This window comes from Temnothorax nylanderi, unplaced genomic scaffold (genome assembly GCF_030848795.1).
Source record: "Temnothorax nylanderi isolate EJ_2023f unplaced genomic scaffold, tnyl_v1.0 TNYL_tig0123_pilon, whole genome shotgun sequence".
Classification (NCBI taxonomy): domain Eukaryota; kingdom Metazoa; phylum Arthropoda; class Insecta; order Hymenoptera; family Formicidae; genus Temnothorax; species Temnothorax nylanderi.
The window spans coordinates 510,251-534,297 of NW_027249185.1; the positions used below are offsets into that span (position 1 = coordinate 510,251).

Here is a 24,047-nt window from a genome sequence, read left to right on the forward strand (position 1 = left end):
TGATAGACGTCTTTTCAGCTTTCATCTGCTTTTATTTAAAAAAATCGGCGTGGGCGAGCTCCGTACACCCTGGGGACTGTAAACGTATACGCGAAGAAATGTTCTTGTTTGTTTTCACTCAGCCGCTAAATTCGTTGGTGGGTGAAATTCTACCGAGTATACGTTACACCCGTGTACATTAGTTACGCGATGATTAAATGTTTACAGGGACGATGAAACGGTGATGGGTTAGCAGAAACGAAAATGCAAACGAGTTGACGGGTTGATTTCTCGCTTTTTAATACTCTCCTTACATCGTCAAACGCACACAACAATAATCCGATCATTATCAAAATACTATAGATAGCACAACAGCGTGTTATCGGCATAACATTCAATATGCATTATCCAAATTAAAATTTCTATATCGTTATCTCGCAATATTTTTCTCTGTCTATATTACAACAGGTAGTAACACAACAGTAGGTATGACAAAGCTCGTGTGTGTATCTCTTTATACATCATACATAATTTATATGAGGCATTCCGTTGGTCTTCCGGATCGGACCGGAAATAGGAGAAGCTCGACGCGGTGGTCACGGGTTATTTAAGACGCGTCCGCATCTGCTTCCCGCTATTTACTTTACGAATGTATGACGCGACGTTTAAAACGACAACTAAAAACTTACTTAAAAAGTAAATCGGTTTTAATATATAAAATCTATTTCTCGCAGCGGTTATAAAATATATCTCGCGGAATATCATATATGTACACACATATATACTTTGCACTCTTTATACAACATCTTTGTACACTTATTTTCCAAGGTATATGAACGAGCTGGAACTCGGTATACATGTCCGTCTGTCTCTAACGTTGGTCCTCCACGGCCCGCTCGAAAGAAGAAGTCGCGGATACGCGTTCGAGTGAAGTTCTAGGTCGAAGAAAAAAAAAAATAAAGAGGAAACACTTGAAGTAGCGCAGCCGTAGACTTTCACTCGAATCTCCGGCCTGCCTCAATGCAGTTACAGCACACACAGTCTTGGTCCCTAGAAGTCACAGCCATTAAATGCAACGAACGATCTAAGATTTAAGGCCACTCGATTTTAAATCAGCCGCGATAACTCCAGCTCGATAATGGCAATGTAACGTTAGCGTTATCGCGATATCGGCAACGAGGGACGCCCCTACGGGCGAGCGATGACGCGCATTGCATTTCGAACGACGAAGTTTCGACGTTCTCTTTAATAATTTATATTACACGATTCGGTAGTAACGAACGCGAATTTTCACGCCCGATAGCACCAACCATGGTTAACTAGCTTTCCTCTCGTATCTACATCATTAGAGCTACGATCTACAGGGGGCTAGGGAATCGTCAACCAGGAATAATTAATATAGTTATTAGACAGGATTGTCAATGCAGACGACTTTCGGAGATCAGAAGATTCTCCTCTAATCGATGAAGGAACGCTTTCGAGGATCGCAACAGCGAAGAGTTGTTCCCTATTTTTCGGCGATTGGTCGGTTAATGAGATGGACACGCTTCATCTCTATCTGATTGTGTGTTCTGTCATGCGACGATAGTCGTGAGAGCGTTGCTTTTGCTTCTGTAGCTGCCGGGTCTGCAATGAATAATTAATGATACATGATACTCGGAAAAACAAACACTGTGGAACTCATGGGTATTATTTAGAGCCATTAGATAGTGATGGGTGTAACTGGCGATATACCTGATAGTAGCATGTTGCGAGGAGCGCGACCATCCAGCGATAAAGTTGACTTCGCCTCTTTGACTGCTATTACGCTGCCGACGATCTTGACTATCGCTTTTCGCAGCGATTCGTCGCGAGACAATGTGCATAGCATCTGGTGCGATAGTGGACTGTATCGCCCTATATACTAATCTGTGATTATAAAAAAGAATGCTGTTGAATTTGATATTTATTGAAATTAACTGAATTATTAGTTTATTGACAAAGAGATAGCAAAGAAATAGCACACAGATTTATATGAAATCATAATTTAATTAAAAATTATGTATATTAATATATTGAATATAATTATAATTCACTCATATATTCACTTGGGATTATAAATGGAGTTTAGAATAAATGAATTAAAAAAGAAATTAAATTACAAATCGATTAAATACAAAAAAACTGGGAACCCGGCAGTTTTGTCTTTGCAGATTCGAATTAATATCGCTCATACAATTACTATAATTGTATAAGGAAAGCTTACCTAGGCATTAAGGCAACAACAGAAGTAAGTCCCACTGTCAGCCAGTACGTGAAATGTGTAAAGGCCATTTCCATTATCCAAAAGGACCCTGGTAGGCCCATGCAATTGACGCAAACGGCATTGTAAAATAGGCAAAATCCGTAGAAAATGCCTAAAGAACCGAAGATGGCACCAACATGGATTATAGTCTGAAATAAACAACGTTACATATAATACCCATGACAACATATTTCTCTTCTCTCTAACGTAGTTACAATCTTTATTTCTTCTTCCTTACCCAAGATCTAGTTTCTATAGCAGCATGAGCCAGCATAACGACGATACACGCTGACATAATAGTCGTCCCGAATTCCCATATGTCGATAATCGAATCGTCATAAACCTGAAAAATAACGAGTGTTTATCGTATACCGTGACGATCTTTTCTAGCGAGTCCAAAATGTTGTACCAACCTCTTTGGTAATAAAAAAGATGACGACACTTTGGTAAAGAGCGTCAATGATCGTAAGCCAAAACGAATGCGACTGATACACTAGTCCCAGGCGTCCCCTCGTATATAATTCCGGCGCTGAAAGTAACACGCGAGCCTTGACGACTCGATCGTAAATACCCAAGGCGAGAGGCGGCAGCGAGGTGAACAGCAAGTTGTATAGCATTAAATATATTTGGTCTATCATCACGGCACCGGAAAAGCCGCAAAACAGCTGCAAGAGAAGAGAGGGAAAACGTATTATTATAAATATCTCTACTTGAAGGATCGATAAATTTTTGCATTCAGGGAACTGTTTTACGTTTTTCTCTTTACAATCATTCGATACTTACTTGAAACCAGAATATGAGGAAGACAAAGGTGGCGTTTTTGTAAAAGAAATATAAAATCATTCTGGCGAGACGATCGTAACACCAGTGCCCGTGTAGAAGGAGGAGCCGGCTGAGCATAGGAAACCGAGAAATCGCGAAATCCGCTGCCATTACCGCTTGCGTGCCTTCTTGCCCCGAGATACCGACGCCCACGTCCGCGGTCTGTATCATGCTAACGTCGTTCGCGCCGTCGCCGATTGCCAGCGTTCTCATTCCCAATTGCTTTTTAACGATGCGGACTATGTATGCCTGCGACGTAAAACAAATTACATTACTCTTCCTCGCGTTATCGCTCTAGTCATTAGTTCGCGGCTAAAGTCTGTTTTAATGTTATTATACTATTGTCAACGCGTTACCTTTTGCAGCGGCGTGGCGCGGCAGGCTAAGACGCTGGAACACATTTTCGTGAGTTCGAGGAACGGTCCAATCAGGCCCGATCGCGGATCTAGGATCACGGTCAACGTTTTGCCGTCCACGACAAGCGCGCGTTGCCGTGGCCACGGGCTGCCAATTCTGTGCGCGTCTCTCTCGGCGGAGTTGCGATTGTACATGCCGGCAGGATCCGTGATGCCCATCATATCCGGCTGCGGATGACCGTTATTTACGTTCTCTTTGCGCGCTGACTCCAGGTAGCCGTGTATAAGCGCCTCGGCCACAGACTTCGATCTCGCCTGCAGCTGCAGCAGCTGCATGGCGGGCGAGAAGAGCTGCGCCGAGTACGCCACGTTCACCGCGGTCTCCGGTTTGTCCCCTGAAACGGAAAACGTGCAGGATGACGTAGAACTCGCATTAACGCGCGCTAATTACGCTCAAGAACACGGACTGGTTCCATCCGAGGGATGTTTACTTTTCATTGGCTTTCGATACGTTCGCCTCCGTAATTTTTTTTATCCATCGTCTTTATATAACAACATTTATGTAATAATGGATAGATGAAACGCTGGCTATGTGGGGGAAATGCATTTGCGATTCAATGCGAAACGCCTCCATTATCTCTCTCTAAGATGATCGCACTAAAAATAGTGCTTGCCGATGTCAAACCGGTTTGTCCGTGCGGCTGCGCACCTGTTCGCGAGTGAGCGATTTTCCACGAACCTGTCAGAACCCACACGACGATCCCGGCGGCGACTAGGGCGGCCATTGTCTCGGGCACGCCGGCTTGGAGCTTGTCTTCGATCCCGGTCACACCCAATAACGTCAGATGCGACTCCAGCATCGCGTACGAGTCGCGTATGCGACGCTCGCGATTCTCCGTCGCCAATTCCGCCTCGTCGTGCTTCTGCCGCCACGTCTCGTACTCCTGCGCCGTCAGCGTTTTCTTCGCCATCACCAGGGTGCGCAAACCTTGACGCGCGTACGATTGTAGATACTGTTGGATACTCGTCGAGGCGATGACGTTCTCGTCGTTCGACGAGAGCGCCGGCAGCATCGTCGTGTCAGCGCCCTTGCTGTACAGCACTATCTCGCCGGTGTGAGGATGTCTGAGCAGCACTGACATACATTTCCTGTTCGAGTCGAACGGCAGTACCTGCAAGCGTTCGAAGAACGATAACGATGAACCGTATACTGCCGTTTATGTTCTCGCGAGCGACTCGTCGCGTGTAACCACCTACGTGAAGTATCTCGAACGCGAGCGTTGAGTTGTCCGGGAAGGATACGATCGCGCTACGGGGCGTGCGTTTCACCAACTTGACGTCGTAAGCGCGTGCCGCGTGAACCAGCGCCAGCTCGTCCGGGCTCTCAGCCTCGTAGATTGCCGGGCTTTGCAGCAACTCGTCGCCGTTCTTCGCGTCCGGGCTGCGTCCCTTCTGTCCCTCCGGCGAAGGTTTCCGTCCAAGCAGTCCGATGCCCAGGCTCGGTATCGACGTTACGTTCAGCAACTTTGGCCTACAAAGATATCGCTCGGTTAAATACCTTTTTTATCTTGTGCACCTCCGAGCGTTATACCAACCTGGAAATTTTAAACGGGAACTTCGGAGTATCGTCGAACGTATTCGCCGTGCTAATTACTGGCGATACTGGAGATAAGGTGCGAACAGCTCTGTTGCTCGGAGATAGCGGTACTGGCGGAGAATTCACAGTCGGAAAAGAGCTCGCGTCCGTTTCCATTATTCTGTCGAATAATGGAACATGATATTAATTTCGTGAAGAAAAATAATAAATGCGGCAGTAAATCTAATTTTTTCATCAAAGACGAGACAAATCTGTTTTATTTTTCTTCAATCCTTCATTGATCTAACGTATACAAACCTCGTAGGACCAGTTCCGTTTTTTTTAGGTTCCTCGATGACCCCGCTAGAGTTCATAATATCGTGATGCGGTTGAGAATTTACGACAACCGTGTTACACGTGGCTAAGACAATAAGAAACTCCTGTAAGCGATGTCGAAATGTACCTATGAGCAGGTCCTCTTTAAGCCGCGAGCACGGAAGCAGATTCTCGTTGTCGCCTATGTGCGAATAATCTTGGCCGCCTACCGCGCATCTCCTAAATAGCATTTTGTTCTCCGTAAGGGTGCCGGTCTTGTCGGAAAAGACGTACTGTATCTGTCATTCAAATGATAACATTCCAAGTAATACTCATACATTGTACATTACTTTGCGAAATTTTTATAGCTAACAATATGGTATTCGGCTAACAATGTAGTATTTTATAGCAACAATGAGTAAGAAAACAATGTAGAGAAGTGCTAAAAATTATAAAGAACGACCATACCATTTAAATATTAAATTTAATTAAATTGATGTATAAAAATAAGAAATACTAATTTCAGGATACAAATGTTTTCACTTTTTCGGAGGAATTTTCATAATATTGATCGTAAAATATTCGTTCCGCGCAAATTCGTTTAATAATAAATAGCCGCACTCACTTGGCCTAGTTCCTCCGTGATATTCAGCGCGCGGCACTCCGCCTTACGGCCGGTTTCCGTGTCGTGGAGGGCCGGGTCGTGGCCGATGTGGTACACCTGTCCCACCTTCGCCATCTCGATCGTCACGTACAGGCTCAGCGGTATCATCACTTGGAATATTATGACGAACGTCAGGAAGGTCAGTAAGCTCTCGTAGATCGGCTCGTGCGGCACCGGCAGAAACGGCACCGCCGCCAGACCCGTGTACGCTGACAGCCAGAATCGGCAACCGAACGCGCCGATCACGCACAGCACCATCAGTATCACCACGCACCATTTCACGTCCCTGTTCATGAATCTCTCCAGGCGAGAACGCTGAAATCACACGCGCGTGGCATCTCAGAAAGGCATTCCTCCAATGTACATTATTTATTCAGTCACTTGGATTATCCCGAAGTTAGATATTCAGTTCCTTGGGCATTTACCTTGTACCTGGGTCCGCCGTTATTCAGCAACGCCTTGGTCTCGTGACCGGCGTATATGACTATGCCCTCGACGAAGTCGGTGTTCTTCAAGACGCATTCCCTGAGTAAAAGATTTTCCGTGGACACGGGCACCCTGCCGCCGTTCGGGTGCATCACGGCGCCGTGAAACCTATAACAAACGCGCCAGTGGGATCACTCTGGTAATCTGGTTAATTCCGTCTAAACGTTATCACGGCGATAAACGGCATCGCGCGTTTCTCAGACAAATTATAAAAACATCGAATCAAAAATTCACGTTAAAGATGTAACAGACAAAAACGGTTAGATTTTTAGAATGACTCTAGCCTAGAAAAGCCTTAAAAAAATTTCTTCAAAATAATAGAAATAGTTTCTAATTTTAATACATCGGACACGACGAATAATTCGGGCAATTTACCTATATATTCTAGTACTTGGCTGATCGACCTCGACTACCGATCGGAACTTGGAAGGCTGGAAGGTATCCTGCAGATCGAGAAAACCCCGGACAACCTGGCGCTGCTTCAGATTCGATTCGCCGTCGAGGTTGCACGTATCGAGGTAAGCTAATCCCTGAGGATCGCTGCTTCGCAGAAGCAAGAGATCGGCCGGTACCAGTTCGTTGTTCGAAAGGTGAACCAGGTCACCCACCTTGACATCCTTCCACGCTACCTTCATGTATCTGTCGCCCTCGCTACAACGAAATCGCGAGAAATCTCGTCAAGAAACACTGTATGGCGCTAGTTTTAAGCGTTATTTGGATAACACGGGAAACACGTAATTGCGTGATCGTGACGAATAATTAAATAATGATACAATTAAAAAGTTTGCGCGATAAATAAATTACCTCTGCATCTGCGACGTTTCTTAATTTCACCGTTCGCAATTACGCAAATTGCATTTCGCGGTTTCGTAATAAAGATCTGATTGTACGCTCCATGACTAAGAGACTGTTAACATTTCTCTAATAGAGGACAGTCTGTTTCATTTAATAAGCTGGACTTATCACATGTGAAATATGCGTATCGTGTCAGTATGCTCTGTCCTCGCTAAATTAATTAAATAACTTTCATATGTTATCCCGTTATTAGGTTCAAATAAGACTTAAATATCTATTTCTCTCGCATGGAAGAGAAATTGAGCCGACGAGTGAAATTATATATAAACATCTTACTTAACGGGTTGACGAAGGCGGCGATCGACAAATCCTTGTATTGCATAAAAGAACTCGTAAGGCTACCCTGCTGTCGTCACCGCAAAAATAGACATTGCACACGGCTTCGAATGCAAATGTTTGTTAAGATAGAAACGACATTTGCACAGCGAGACATATGTAATAAGTAATTACTATTCGCGCGCCTATCGAAACGGAAAATTGGTGAATCATCGTGAATAATGAACGGTACGAAGGAAAAATTGAAAAAAATAACAAAAAAATTCTTTTTTGTTAATTTCCAACCACATTTCCTTTTTCTTTCTTTCTTTCAACTTGATATTGGCAATTTTTTAACGGTACAACATGTCGAATATTAAGCGAATATCGTTCACAAAAATATGGTTTAGGAAACATACTCTTAATCGACTTTCTATACCTAATAACTAAACCAAGGATTGATCCACGAAATATTAATACGTGGAACGAAACCCGAGTTGGGAAAGAGCCTCATGAAAATATAATTTCTTATTACTCTCCTAATTCTCTGCTCGGCGTGGAATCGCGACAGGCCTAGGAGGCGACCTTGCGTGACTAATTCAGGAAAGATTCATCTCTCTCGAGTACTCTCCGAGTATGACGAAACCGGCCGGTTGACGATATTTAATTGAACCACATGGAGCGGCGGTATCCAAGGTTGTACAGTCTAGAATACCCCACTATCGTCACGTCCATTCTCGTTTAATCGGAACGAAATTGAGACGACGACTGGACGATCATCGGAGACGACCTTCGAGAAACGGCGGGTGGCGGGTCCTCTCGCGCAGCCAAACGATATCATCTCTCGACATTTGAACGCGGTGGATTCACACGAGTGGATTGGTGAATGGGAGCGGGATTTCATTTCGAGAACGAGAGAATATCGTTTGTCTTTGCAAGGCCGTCTTATTAGACGAGACTAAATGATGCAAATTCCTTTGTTCGCGCCTTGGAGGATAATGGAAGAAAAGAGAGACAGCAATTCTTGCCTTTGTGCCGCTCGCTTTTTCGCCTCGTTTAGTGTAAAACGTAAATCATTGTAAATGCATACATTATGCATCGCGCATCGCATCGATGTCACGATGAAGCGAGCTTTTTGTCGCGGATTTGTATCGTTGTATCGTTGTATCGTTGTATCGTTGTATCCTGCGCAGGAGCGACGGGGACATTTGACTACATATAGCGCTAGTTATACACGTAATAATGCATGAGCTAATTTGCAATTACGTACGCAACACCCTGCCTAATGTTATAATCATTGCTATATACATGTATAATGCGAGAAATCTAATGAATTCTATGTAATTCGTCCGCGAATATAACACAATGTTGCAAAAAAACAATGTCCACTGAACATAGGCCGGTAAAATACAGGTTTTTTTTTTGCACGGCACGGTGGCATTACGTAAGCAACGTAACTGCGTTTCTCGGCATGCCATATTAAAGCGAAACGATTAATTTGTCATGATTATTTGTTGTTTAGCAATTTCTGAAATAAGAGGTTGTTAATTTTCTTAAGCACACAGTATTCTTTTTCTTTTTTAGTTACATTCAGTCGATCAAGCACACCGCGTACGTTGGCACCGCGTTTGTTATCGCTGGCCGCATAATAATTTCAGGATAATAATTTTTAACCGCATGCCATAATTTTGTATGAGATAACAAGTCAAGGAAAACTTAGCAGTTATACGTATTTTACGCTTATCAAAATTCACGGAACTTGTATCTTTCTTCACGTTATTTCCAGACGGAAATCTTAAGGCCGGTATTCAGAGTCGGTTCTTATATTTAAGACCGTCTTAAGTACAATCTTAAGATGTCATTAACCAATCACAGAGCCGTATTAGCATCTTAAGATATTACTTAAGACAGTCTTGAAATAAGATCTGACTGTGAATACCGGCCTTAGACTTTTCGACTTGTAATTAGCATTCTCTCTTTTGTATGACATTCTCTTGACATTATGTTTCGACTTAGCCTTCAAATGATTACGACTTTAACATCGCGAGAGAACAACGGAACGCTTACAAAATTTTATTCTATATTTATCTATACACACACAGTGGCAAGTTCATTATTTTATTTCAAATTAATTTTCATTTAGAAATAATTTTGTTACGTATTTTTGATATCCACACTTAAACAGTTTTACAAACAATCTTTCAAATTGAAAACCATTAAATTACAATCTATTTAAAATTGAATAAAAGCTAAAAACGTGTGATTTAACAATCATAAAGCTTAATAAAGGGAAACAAGATATTTGTAAATTGATAAAAGGATGGCTATGAGAGTCAGACGCAGTTATCGGTGCGTAAATGAACAGAATCACTGATTTATTCCCAGTGTAATATACATTCGTACGTTTCGGCTCGGGATTGAGCTATCTGCAGCGAGAAAAATTAATTAATTACTCCATTTCTCCATTCTTGTTGGGTGAGTTTCAGGATATTTGTATTTAAAAAATCCATTCTCTGATTAAATGGAAGTAATCTGAGAAGTCTGCATATTCAGCATATTGTTTCATCAAATACGTTAGAAAACGAGGAAAATTATTTGCAGTTAAAATATTTTTATTAGTCAAACATAATTACGCCTTTTACGCTGAATTGTTTGTGTCAGAAGCTTCCCACGAAATATCTATATATGGATTTGCTGGTAGCTCGTCGATATTTCAGGACCTCGAACGCATTTCAGAGAAACGATATAGTTAGGATATCCAAGCACCACGCATTATATACGTTTACACCCGCATCGAATGACGTAACCGATGATATCACTCGCCGGTTTAACGGCACTCGCGAAGCTTTGCAAGAGGAAAAAAAGGGCTGGGCATGTGTCTTCCCGTCTCGATTGGCCGGATTTTATTGGCCCAGATTTAGCTAGACCCCCGTGGACAAAATTTGTTACGTCGTAACACCGTAATGGAAGAACCGTATTGAATAACGTTTAAAAGTTATTTGCGTTGCGAAAGGTATATCGGTTTCCTCGCGCGATTCTCTCGCGCGGAAGAAGGTTTCTAAAGTGGGATTTTGAGTAGGCGGTCTTACGGCTTCGGATTTAGGAGAAGTTTTAACGCAATGGCATGTCCGGCGGTCGCCACAACAACGAAACTATATCGACGAAGGTCAATAGCTGTAGGTTTCGAGCAATCGGTGTCAAATAGGCGAGGCAAGTGCGATGATTAGAGCGGCTCGCACACGCGACACTTACATTTGTTCCGATACGGCTGGACAAACTTTTGTTTTACTTAAGATTTTAACGGCGTTCCAGACTGATTTTGATAGCTCACGATAAGTTCAATTGAACGATTATAAATCAAAGGTCAAAGGAAGACTTTTGTTAAGTCTTTTACTACCATTTTTTTTTATCGGAAAAATTTTATGTTCCTCGATTCGTGGACATTTTAATTTATAAAATAGGATAAAATAAAGCGTTTATTGAGATTTATAGATAAATCTGGTAAAAATAAATAATTAGGAATTGAACTAACAATAAGTATATGTAGATTAACTCTTAGCTGGCACTGTGGGGTATTAAACGCCCCAGCCTAGTTCAGCTCTAATTTAAGCTCCCCTATAATACGAAAATGGTACTAAAAAATGGAAGAGTTAAAATATAAGTTATAAATTTTTGAGTAAAAACAGTCATTTTTTCGTTTTTTTTACGTTCTCCAATTTTTTTCATACTTACTATTACATTTTATCAAAATAATCTATGACATTTGTTAAAACAACATTCGAAGACTATCTTGGAATTTTTTTAAGTAAAAAAAATCAGTAGTTTTCTTGCAGCGAGCATTTTAGTGGTGGGGTCTGAAACGACCCCAGTGTGCCAGCTATGTGATTCTGGTGAAGTGTGCCAGCTAAGGGTTAAGTAGCGCTTTCGCTCAGCTGCTGCGCCGTGCAACAAATAATTATACACTCTGTTGCTAAAAATGAAGAATAAGCCACGCGAACGAGGAAAGAAAGTAGATTCCATATTAAATTATTTAATCCAGCTATTATACAAACTAAAATAAGAAAAAGTTGATCTCGTGACTTACAAAAGTTCCACAAGTTTTCACCACAGTTGCATGCACACATTTGGATATGCATTCCCGAAAAAATGTCAACATATGGCTCGCAGAGGCGCGCAATTACAATAAAAATATGTCGCGGGTAGACTGTAACAAGCGGAATCGACAGATTGTAAGGCACGCGCCGTGAGACGAGATAAAAAGGGGTAATGGCAATAAATGCGAATGTCAAGGCCTTCGGCGCACGAGATGGATCAGAATCGACCTGGCCGTGAGTGTAAGAGGAAAAGAGAGAGAGAGAGAGAAAGAGAGAGAGAGAGAGAGCGCGGGCGGAGTCGCTCGCACTATTATGCGGATACGTTGGGTTTATATAGAAAACGCTAGATTTGAAGCGATTAGCGAGCGCGTGTAGTCACGACTCGAAGAGAATCGCCGTCGCCGACAGCGTAATTTTGAATCGATCGTCCTTTCCGATAGGGAACATGCGAATGCATCGGCAGGTAGTGCGTCGCGCTTATATCAGAGATCTGCGTAATAATCGCCCCAGGTGTAGCGATTAGATATTTATTATATTTTCTTCTGCGTCGATGAGTAAAGATATAATGATAATATTTTATCATTATCACGATGATGTGATTCCTTTTATCACAATCGTCACGATATCCTGAGATATCGGGCACCGAAATCAAAGACTGCCGTACGAATTATAGAACGATTTTGTATCGCGAGCGTGATCGGGAATGCAGCGAATTAATGTTGAAGAGGAATCGACGTGTGACGAGACTCGTCGAAGGGCAAGGTCGTCCAGCGAAATCCGGAGAGGCATCGTATCGGAATTGCCAGGTCATCGATCAATTTTCCGATTACGCTGCATTATGAACGAGGGTTCGTGACGATCACGAAACTGCCCACGTTTGCACAAGCGATCGAAACTGATGTGCGAACGATTAGGCAGGCCAACTAACTGCAACTAAACGCAATTTTGCAATTACACGAAACGGAAAACCCACCGCTGGTTTTCACGCGAATTCACAGATGTGGAATAGAAATATTATTTCACTCACAGAAAGAAATTATTTCTATTTTCTTACAATATTTTTCGAGAATCTCAATCTTTCCTCAATTTAGATCGATATAAATGATCGAGATAAATTTGTAAGCCACTGAAAAAAAAAATTGGATTGTTCATTTTCCACTAGAAAATATTGGTTTGAATCTACCAGAATTTGGTTGAATTAATAGGAATTCTGGTTGCATAATTAGAATTCTGGTTGCATTAATTGGAAGAATCTGGTTCGTTCATTTTTCACCAGACGTCCAATTAATTCAACCAGATTCTATTTTCAGTGCGCTTATTCTCTTCCGCTGTCCCATAAGCGTCTTCTTAAGTAGTCGAAGTGGTCGCATGGCAATAATCTCTACACCGCTCTGCACCTAATTACTCGTTAATTAAATTGCCTCTGTTAAAACTATGAAAAACACAAATCGCGGAACTCTTCGTCTCGACATCAGTAGAGGATTCAAATTAGCATTAATAGGCCTCGTTACCATCCCCGAAATTGTTGCAAGTCACGAGACGAGCATTTCGGAGTTCGTTACCCCCTTCGTTCGGCTATGTAATCCAAGCCGTCCTCGCGTTGCGCTGCACAACCGACCACGTGGCATGCGTACATACGCGTTTATCGGCGCAAGCGTATCGGCCAGCCGTGGCGAATCCTATCTGATTCGATCGCGTGTGCAACAACTCTCTGCTTTCGCGGCGCGATCGTTTGCCGGACATTTCGGATGCATATAAGCGGCGAAATGAGTGCACGTGCTCGGACTCGAACGACGAATGACAAATACGGAAATACGATGCATACCGCGCGCATCAATGCACGATATGCGTTATCCAAATCGCACGCCGTCCAAACCGTTTAATGCCAAAACCTTCTAATTTGTTCGCTTCGTTCGATAACAATCCCGTTGTAGCCGAGCTTTTGCGCGGCACGTCGATCGGCATTAAACGTAAACAACGTTGACACGAAGCGAACGAATTAGAACGTCCATCGTATCGCGCGTCGCGATACGGACGTGCGTGGTGCCGCGGGGTCTTGATGGAAAAAGAACGGTACGGGACACTTTCTTCACCATGTTCGACCGCAATGCACGCCGACCGCTCGCTCGCGCGTGTTCGCGCTCGCGTGTACGTGACCTACATATCTGGAATTGTCGGTCTCATTGGAATCGATCTATCGGATTTCGTTGCCGCAAGGATTCTAACGTGAAGTGACGGCTCGCGTCGGCAGTACAGGCAAGGATAAACGAGCGCAAGGCCGATAGGCCGGTTGAAACATTAAATGTCCTTGTTCAACTTCTTATCCGTTTGAAGCTTCCCGTGCATAATACATAGCGGTAGAATAATATTTCGTTATTAGACGTAAAACCGGAACTTTCGGTGTGCTTAGTTATTATTACATCATTATTCAGATTTTGTTCTTCTAATATCTTTGTAGTTTTGCTACAGTAATGGACACATTATCGTTCTACGCATTTCGTCGCTCGATTCCTTAACGTTTCTTACTTTCTGAACTCCATATATAATTCACAAATAGACGTGTAACATTATATCGGCATTTTTTTGCGATACTTGTAAAACTTGAGTCAACTCTACACATCATTATTTTCCCGCGGAGTTTCCGAGGGGGAGAGAAGGGGGCCGGTCGTAGACGAGCCGTACGCTATATATCTTCGCTATGCGTACACACGGCTGCAATGTTGTACTCACCTAACGTAGACGCGGCAGGTGGAATTGTTCACACGCCGGTCACTGCCGAGCCGCCGGCGATCTTCGAAGAAGTCCTTAAGCGCCGTGACACCCAGAACGAATACCACGGGGATCATCGCGATCTCCTTGCCGAACGCGTTTATGGCCGGCACCCAGTTGAGCAGCACGATGAAGATGAAGTACAGATTGGCCACGCGGTGGAACTGCTCTAGCAGGTTACGAGGTAGGAAGCTCAGCGCCGTGTACTTCGTTGTGCGTACCCTGAAGAAGAAACGAGCGCGCGCAAGATGCATCACGTGTAAGACAACGTTCGAATGGATCATAGACAAGACACGTCCTCCTCGTTATTTGTTCTCACCTGTTGTCCATCCTACCCCCATTGGGATGCTGACTCTTCGGGGTCTTCGGGGGGACTAAGTGATTCGGCACTATTGTTCTTAAACGGGGTTCCTCTGGCAGCGGGCCGAAACAATGGGCCCATAGTCTCCTCCACCATGGAGGCGCGACGCTACGTCTTATCGTATAGATAGACTCCGATCTGCAAACAGTCGCGGCGAAGTTTGCGCCTTTAACACCCTGTTTTCTACGAACTGGGTATCAAATATCGCCTTGCGAAAAAAATATCGCAACTCCATAGGGTCACGCGTTTACTAAATTTATAACTTTATTAAGTAATTGACGGATTTTATAACGAAACGATTGGATTAATACTATCGATGAAAAATATAAATCGCGAATATATTTTGAAAATAATCGATATATACAGGGTGTTCTAAAAAAGGGGGGCCAAAATTTAGGGAGATATTCCTCACACCTAAAGGATGAAAAAATGTTATATGAACATGGGTGCGGAAACGCTTTATTCAGGAGTTGTGTTGAACATACTGTTGACTTACACAATTACTTACACAAGAAACAATTTAAGATTAACAACTAAAAACAAATGTAAATAAACCTACTGATTAAACGATTGTCGTCCACAATGATTAATCTTAAATTGTTTCTTGTGTAAGTAATTGTGTAAGTCAACAGTATGTTCAACACAACTCCTGAATAAAGCGTTTCCGCACCCATGTTCATATAACATTTTTTCATCCTTTAGGTGTGAGGAATATCTCCCTAAATTTTGGCCCCCCTTTTTTAGAACACCCTGTATAATTCGATATATATAATTTTGACTATACTTTTTTTTTACTAAACCCAATATTTGTTCAAACATCTCTGTATTACGGCAAGTTATAAATAAAAGTTCTTGTCTCTTTTTTCGTGTTATAAAGCCTAATCTCAAAAGCTTTCAAGATTTATATTTGTTACTGGCAATCAGACTTGTATCGTTTTTCGAGGGAAAGCGTTGATCGATTAAATAGATCTTATCTTTAAATTTTACGTGTAACTTTCCCTAGACTGCTATCTATCTATTGTTAGTGCAATGTTATTCCGTTCCCCGATAATCTTTATCACTCGGAGCGGCGATAAATCATATTTTCTCGCTTCGTACCTGGACGCTTGGCGGGAATGGCCGCGAAAGGAAGGCATCCTGCCGGCAGTGGGCGGCCTGCCGTCCTCCCTGTGGCCTGGCGGCAGGATAAAGTCCGTTCTGGAGCCGACACGGTGGTGTCCCGTTACGGCTGATTGGCCCTGCGTCACGTCCGCCACCTGACCCTGGCTGAAGGCTCTCTGGTGACCCGGCTTCTTCAACGCCGACGGTCGACCAGCGGACGTGGCGCTTCCCACCGTCGTCAACGGGCCCAGGAAGGACCCGTAGGTCTGCCATCCGGTCGTGCCATCCGCCAGGACACCGCCGTGGCTCGCCGATCTCGCGTGCGTCCTCGGGACGGCTCGCCTCCTCGCCGGCGAACCGACTTCCTCTACCGCGTCCTCGTCCTCGTCGCCGTTGCTGTTTTTCGACGTGCTCGTCATCGTCGTCGTGACGCTGGACGTCGTCATTGTCGTGCTCGCCGTGGTCGAGCCACCGTGGAGGAACGACAGCGGAAGCGACGGCGGCTGGAGAGGCGCCGTCGAGATCGACGACGACGATGACGACGTCGTTGCGCAGCTGGGGCGGCCCGCACCCGGGAACACGTAGAGAGACCCCTGTCTCTCGATCTCCTCGCTGGCTGCTTCCTGCGCGTCGTCCTCGGACATGCTGGCACATCTACGCGATACGGAAAAAGGAATTTGTTGATTGTGCGAAACAATAAGTGCAGAGTTAAAGTTTGCAGCTTATGGCAAGAACTGACTGATCATTTTAAGATTTGTGATACATGTCTTGAACAGTCCTAATTTATTGTTATATAAATATAATTATTAACGAACAGAGAAGAGATTTTCAATGGGGGGACAACGATTATGAAATCAAATGTAGATAATGTTTTATTTTTTACTAAAAATTATAAAGACTTTTCATATATTTTAAATTATAATTGTTGTGAATTTATTAAGTTTTTTTAAAACATTCACTGTTAAATTCGAATTATACTAAAGAGTCATTTTTAACCATTCCTGTAAGTAATTATTTTAACTAACCCAATAGAGTTAAAATAATACTGTTTTGTGTTGAAATAATAAATTTCGATACACATGATAGTTAAAAATAACAAAATGTCGTTTAACTCAAGGTATTGGTTTAAATTTCATCCTATAACATTTAACAGTGTTGCTAATACTGAGATAAGATATCCTTGAGAATTAAATTTCAGTTCTGAAGCATCTTGCAATATTTAGAATTTAAAACTTGCATGCATAGTTTCTAGGTTCTATTATCGAACTACCGATAAACAGTAGCATATCATTGACATTGTTAACTAGAATGCTGGACTTTCATGCGAAAGATTATTGCATCTGATAATCGATTGCATGGTCTAACCCGCGATGTAATATTTCACCGCACCTTCATCCGCAGCAATAGGTGAAATTGTATCGTAATCAGAATTGTACATTCGATACGATAGCAAGGAATTCAATCTTCTTCAATCATGCTAGAAAGATAATTCGTCTTCGCGTCCTCGCTCCGATAGTACGTCCTCGGTACGCTTTTTGAGCGCAAACCGTTCGATTGGAAGTTCGTTCGTTCGTTATTATTCTTCTCGACAGGCGTTTGCTTATTTCCGCAACTGACGAATCATTCGCGCTTATGTATTCTGAATAATAATCGTACGTGCATCGCCGTGTGTACCTTCAAAACAGAAAACGCAAATATGAATTTGACGCAATCGGTACGATTTTATACTGAATTTAATATTGCGACACGTTGCTGCGGAAGAAAAAATTAACATTTAGACAAATTAAAGATGACGTCGGAATTAATTAAGTAATTTTTTAAATATATTTTTCAAGTATTGGTGTATACAAAAATTATTTTTTAAATATATTTTATATTTTTATTATTTTTATAAAGAGAATGAATATTATTTTAGACGACATTGACGTTCGATACCGGGTTTAGTATGAAAGTGATAATAAAATTTTATCTAAGCTTTCTATATCGGCGTGAACATGTAAAAACGTTAATAGCCATTAATAGCGTTCGTTAAAAATAAACGTGGAAAATTGGCACATTATGACATCCGCTCGAACATACGTCACCGTTTGCACATTCTCATGTATCATAATCAAATGTCATGGATCCATATGTCGCACATTCGTCGAATCTGTATTAATAATTATTTAAATTGACCTTATCGGCTAGACATTCTTCTACATCTATTCCTTCTAGATTACATTTATCATTCATAGATACCCGCCTGCTTTAGTAGCAATGCGATACGACAATATTTGGTGTAATTTCCATAATTGGGGGGGGGGGGCAACTCTATGAGAATGTCTGATAATGTCGCAGCTTAGTAAAAAAACAAGTGCAAAACGGGCTTTAAAATCACTTATTGATTTATTTTTCTATTCGATAGAAAGTTAGAAACAAAATCCAAAAACAGCTGCTAAGATTTATGGTTTGCCAGTAGCATTAGAAGATTAAGCACAATTTCGCACTCTTATCGCTCAAAAAAGATACGAGGCCCCTCGATACAATGCGGATCGTGGAAAGCGCCATGTGCTAGGGAACGCCTATCGGATATCCTGTGCAGATAACCAAAGTAAACCATCTTTGCAAAAAATGTAGCGAGTGCATCAGTCAGAGTGAAAATCTTTCGCCCCAAAGTTCGCGAGAAGCAGGAACTTAGTGCGTTCTCAGAAATACCGCGTTATTTTCAGACACTATTTCGAAATCAGTACGGCATCCAGAGATTAACCTCTCCCACTCAAAACTAATCGAAGTATAGTACTCTTCGAAGGACACGTCCGCAGCTCGCGTGCAATATTCGCCATGAGGAGAAAATGAAATTAGTCAGATAGGCACACCCCGTATATGAAAAGTATTGCCAAAGCTTATCGTTCATTTGCGTGACTGATATAAAAATACATTTATCTGATATATTTGCCGATATAATTCCGATAAGCGATCGATACCGCGATTTTAGCACAAAGGATCTACTCCATTTTTTTCTCTAATTTCTTATTGACGTTAAATATCTCTCGAATATCTCGAACTTCGATTTGAACAACTGCAGCGCGACACAAGAACAGCATTTAAATTAATGCGTCTGATGAGCTTGTAGATACGTGTAAGAAACGTATATCGAGAGTGGGGGAGAGAGAGAGAGAAATGTCTTCAATTAATGATAGAAGAGATATTGTTTATTCCGAACTTGGACAATTTCCTGCTAACCGTTGATCTTTATCCTGATCATCTATCTTTCAAGCAGCTCTAATATTTTCTTACACGAAGCAGTGTTATATCAAAATGTGCTGTGTAAATGTAAAGATATTTATCTCAATATATAGTATGATGATAATAAAGTATAGTATAATAAAAGGTTAAAACTTTTCACGATTAAAAATACACTGAAAAAAAATTTGTTAATCCGAAAAAATTTAGTCCGATACGTTCAACTAAACATTTTAGTTAGTTTAACTAAACATTAGTTGAATTAATCAATTTTATCTGAAAGTATATTTCAGGGAAATTTTTTTCTTTTTTTTAAGAGTAGCAGCACCCCGCTTCCATTGCTTTTGTTTACCGGAGCTTTAATTTGCGCTCGGACGCGGCCGGTAATATGTAATTCGCGTTGGAAGGAGCGCGGGGGCGGGGGATATGTGTTCACGGTATGTCGTTGCATCGTGCGTATTATACACGCGTGCATGCGCTAATGAGCATGAGCGCAATCGCGCGATCGCGTGTGCGTGCGACGCGCGATGAACGAGAGATTCCGGTGTGCGCGATCGATGTGATGTGCATGGCGCGGGGCACCCTTCTCTCGGTAAATCGCTACCGGCCGAATGTAAACGAAGTATCAAGGGTAGAAAAAAATCGAGCGGCTATTAAATTGGGTCACCCGTTTACTCGCGAGCGCCTCTTTTACCTTACGCTTTATCGCGCCGTCGTTCGCTGTCGTTAGGACGATTGGAGCGATTATTATTAAAGAAAATTGCGATATCACCTCCGGTCGATCGTCCGAGGCTCATCCATCGTCTGCTGATTATCCGAGATTAACTTTTCGAAACCGTATCGTCAAAGGGGTACCGCTTATCTCAAACAATACATCCATTGTCGATATATCTACGCATCGATCAAGATTCTCCGCAGCATTTAAATCCTTTCAAGATGCTTCAGCTTTTTCTGATAATCTCGAACGCTTTGGAAGAGGCATTAATGATTAACGGAACTTTTTAGATAGTCTAAATTTCTCTGAGAAAATAACGTTTTGAAGTTCCTCGTTTGAAGATTCTTCCTCAAAGGAGAAACATCGAAAAGTCATTTTCTCAGAAAAAAATTTAAATTATCAAAGAATTTCGACGGAAGTTGGCAAAATCGTTTCGAATTAGATCAAAGATCCGAGAAATGGCTCACGAGTTTGTTTATTTTTTCGCAAGTTTGATATTCGCTTCGCGATATTTAATGTGATGATATGAGGAGATTTACCCGTCGGTTTTCCCCAGTTAACGCAAGAGTGTCTTTTCTGATCAGCGTTGAAATAAACGCAACGAGTGTAACAGAATCTCTCTCTCTCTCTCTCTCTCTCTCTCTCTCTCTCTCTCTCTCTCTCTCTCTCACTCTTGTATATAAAACATAACGGAAACCAGATGGGATCCCTAAAACATATCCCGTAGCAGGAATAACGTATTTTCTTAAATTGCGTTTGCGCTTTGAAGCGAAATATAACTACCGGAAACTCGATGTATTATACAACATACGTACTACCGAAATGAAGCTAATGACTGTCGAGAAGTTTTAATTAATAGTCGTTAGGTTTAAACCTCGTAATTCTTACTTTCTACGTTTATTAATTTTGAATGAACGTCCGTTTAAAGCTAAAGGCGAGTTATATTAGTGTTCAATATGACTCATTGTCCGGTAATATTGGAAATTTCTTCGACACTCGTTTCAATCAGTCGACTGATAACGAACGTGTTGCGATAAGCGCGCTATCGTTAGCCAAATCCTCGAAACATATGTACGCAACGTGGAATATATTACGAGCGAGATGACGTTTCTCGAAAAAAAAAAATCGCTGGAATTTTATACAGGATCGATCTCCTTTTTCGGCCGGAGTTGTGTAATATTACTCGCGTGTATTATTGTTACGCCCCGTCATCGAAATAAATCGACGAGGACGTCTCTCGGGAAATAATAAGACTGACATTTTTACGCGGAGCAAATGTCACGAAATAAAAAAGGGTGCAGAGCTAAACGAGTGTCCTCCAGTGGCAGCAAAGTGGAAAATAATCTGTATCATATTTATCACAATCTTATATTGTGTGCGTTATTCTTTCATCATCCTTACATCGTGTTATTTTATCGTATTTCTTACACGATCATCTTTCATTTCATTGCATTAGATACTGTATATTGTAAATAATGTTACGTCATTATTATACTTGCGCTTTTAAATTACATAGCAATCCAGACAGTACCGTGTCCAAAATCGGGATATAATGTCTTTTTAGACATTAAGGTAAATGTACCAATGCCTGGACACGTACCTATGTCTTGACATTTTTATCATTTTAGTTTTTAAATAAGTATAACGCGAATTAAAACCAAAGAATCAAAGATAAAAATATTTTTCTTGTATTATATTTTTGTCTTTGATTTTTAATCGCGTTATACTTATTTAAAAACTAAAATGATAAAGGTGTCCTGGCATTCGTACGTTTACCTTATATCATAAAAGGTCTTAGATGTCTTTAATACATCTTTAAGAGTAAGTCTTACGTGCCGATTTTGGACAAAATTGCCGAAAGATCTTTTAGGAATTGCTTTTGATGAGTAACGTAGGATCATCAGGATCGAGTCATCAGCGAAAGAACGCCTTCTCGCTAAGAATCGAGGCAATTTTACGCGATTGCATTCAAGCGAATTAACCGTTACTTTACGACGTTGCGAACTGTAAGCTTTTCCCTGCCGCGTTTGTGCCTTTTCAGTCGCGTGCGCGTCGCAACCGATTCACCGTAGGTACATTTAAATCCCACGAGATTTAAAGGAAATAACTTATAGCGTTTTTCTTTGGCAGAACTGGTGCGCACTCAGTGCACATAAAGCCGTCGTACACAAATCAACGTAAAGTGTATGTTTAATATAAACGGGTTAAGTCACGAAAGCCTCAATATTCTTTATTGTACTGTTTGGTAAAATATGTATTGGGCATTTTATCAATCAAAATATTTGCATTTTACTTTAAATATTAAAGATTAAATCAGTGTACAACGGCTTTTTAATGTGCACTGAGTTCGCACTAGTTCTGCCAGTGAAAAACGCTATTAAGTTGCATCAACGTCGCATAATATTTAACCTTAGCTTATAACTTATTCTTTTTAAGGGGACAGTTAGAGAGGAAGAGTGAGTTAAGCTAAGTTATTAGCTTAAATATTATGCGACCGGGTTGGTGCAACCGGGTTTTAGAGCCCAAAAGCGCGTCAAGTTCTTTCTCAATGTATCCTTGCTTTCTATTACAAAATCTGATGATCTGGCGTAATCCTAGCTAGGTCCATCGCACAATTCTCTTAAAAACCTTTCACCTTCATACTTCTCACGGTTTAAAAACCGCATCGTCTCTCGTCGACGAGATTTCGTCGACCGCGATCTTTCCAAAATCGGAGTTTATCCCAAACAACGAAACAACACGCATGTCCCAAATCGGACCATATGACGTGTTAATTAAGACGACTCACGTCCCGATTTGGGACAAAATCCCGTAGCAAAATCGCGCGATCGATCGCGGGGAAAATGGTCGAAAACCGGTGGTTCCATAAACGCGGCCTGACTTTCCCATGAGGAAGGATGTCGTTCCAAGGAGGGAACGAGGAAAAAGTTTACGCGCGCTTGCGCCCGCGATCGGCCGCGTAACGCGCGGAAGGGTCAAAAAGAAAGAGGGAGAGAGAGAGAGGAGGAGGGAGATCTCACATTTTTCCTCCTGCCTCCCGACGTGGTCCACGTGGCCTCGTTGAAAGCGGCTGGCGTCTCGCCCCGAATTCGTCGAAGCTCACATCTCTCCCTGCGCGCGCGCGCGCGCGCGCACGCACGCGTCGGGAAAGTCCGCGGCGAGGAGAATGAATCACGATTCACGTACGGTAAACACCTGGCGGAAAAATCGACCTGACATATCCGCGATCTCCTCTCCGCGGAGCCGCGATCGGCGAATGCATCGGGTACGCGCGAATTTTCGTATTTTCTCTCTCTCTCTCACTCTCTCTTTCTTTATCTCTTTTTCTCTGTCTTGCCGTTTTCAAAATTCACGCATCAACAAACTCACCTCGACTCGTTTCGCGAGCGCGTTATCGCGGCCGATTCGCCGCGACCGATAAGCGCGATCGCGTTGCCAGACGTTGCTCAGATACGCTCGACGGTCCTCGACGACCGACGAAAGCGTCCACTCCACCCCGTCGCCGTGCACATACTGAGTACTGACGAACTGACGTCCGACGTCCGACCGGTCCGACGTCCGACTCCGGAACAGTGCTGCGATTGTGCGATTACTCCGGAACCGACGACCGACCAATGCGCCGCGATTGCCGCGATTACGGAACTCGCGGTTTACCGCGAAGTTGGCGGCATCTAGCGAGATCGCAGAGATGTAAGGCGAGGTCCCTAGAAGCTGCGCGTGAGCGCGAAATGTCACTAGAACCGCAAGGCGCGTTCTGCAGAAGCGACAGTCAATTCAGAATCTAATTGGTTGGAGTCGATCCGCCGTTTATTATCTTGACAAGTTAGTCGCTTGTTCTTTGTTTTTATACAATTAAAAATTATAATTCTACACGCAATACTAATTGGTTTTAATTTATTATTAAATAGGTAATTAATATACGTTTCGGAAAATTCAACACAAATGCTCTTTTCCCATAAATAAATCTTTTTAAATCATATCGTTTCACCAGTTGCTCGTAGATTTGTAAATTCAACAAACGCCTTCTTTCCGTAAATAATTTAAAAAATAAATCATAATTTTGTCAGTTGCTCGTAGATTTGCAGTTGTACCGTTGTTATCCTTTGCAATTAAAATTTATAATTCTGCACGTAACACTAATTAGTTTAAATTTATTATTAAATCAGTAATTAATATACGTTTCAGAAAATTCA

General features: G+C 42.1%; 1 protein-coding gene across 2 annotated transcripts; it reads right to left on the minus strand.

Moving 5' to 3' along the window:
• Positions 1-254: 254 nt before the first annotated feature.
• Positions 255-23,413, minus strand: LOC139776605 (phospholipid-transporting ATPase VD). 2 transcript variants are annotated; one of them, XM_071713381.1, is made up of 18 exons: positions 23,224-23,413; positions 15,915-16,571; positions 14,775-14,954; positions 14,417-14,677; positions 6,858-7,133; positions 6,422-6,590; positions 5,958-6,311; positions 5,336-5,631; positions 5,037-5,198; positions 4,699-4,972; positions 4,181-4,613; positions 3,442-3,836; positions 3,047-3,334; positions 2,677-2,928; positions 2,502-2,606; positions 2,225-2,412; positions 1,714-1,887; positions 255-1,605 (listed from the first exon to the last, which is right to left on the minus strand). In XM_071713381.1, exons 2-18 carry the CDS (start codon positions 16,559-16,561, stop codon positions 1,554-1,556), a joined length of 4,506 nt encoding a protein of 1,501 aa, XP_071569482.1. In that variant the 5' UTR covers positions 16,562-16,571; positions 23,224-23,413; the 3' UTR covers positions 255-1,553. The 2 variants fall into 2 exon arrangements, with proteins under 2 accessions (XP_071569482.1, XP_071569483.1); XM_071713382.1 differs by lacking the exon at positions 23,224-23,413 and adding an exon at positions 22,875-23,203.
• Between the last annotated feature and the right edge of the window lie 634 nt (positions 23,414-24,047).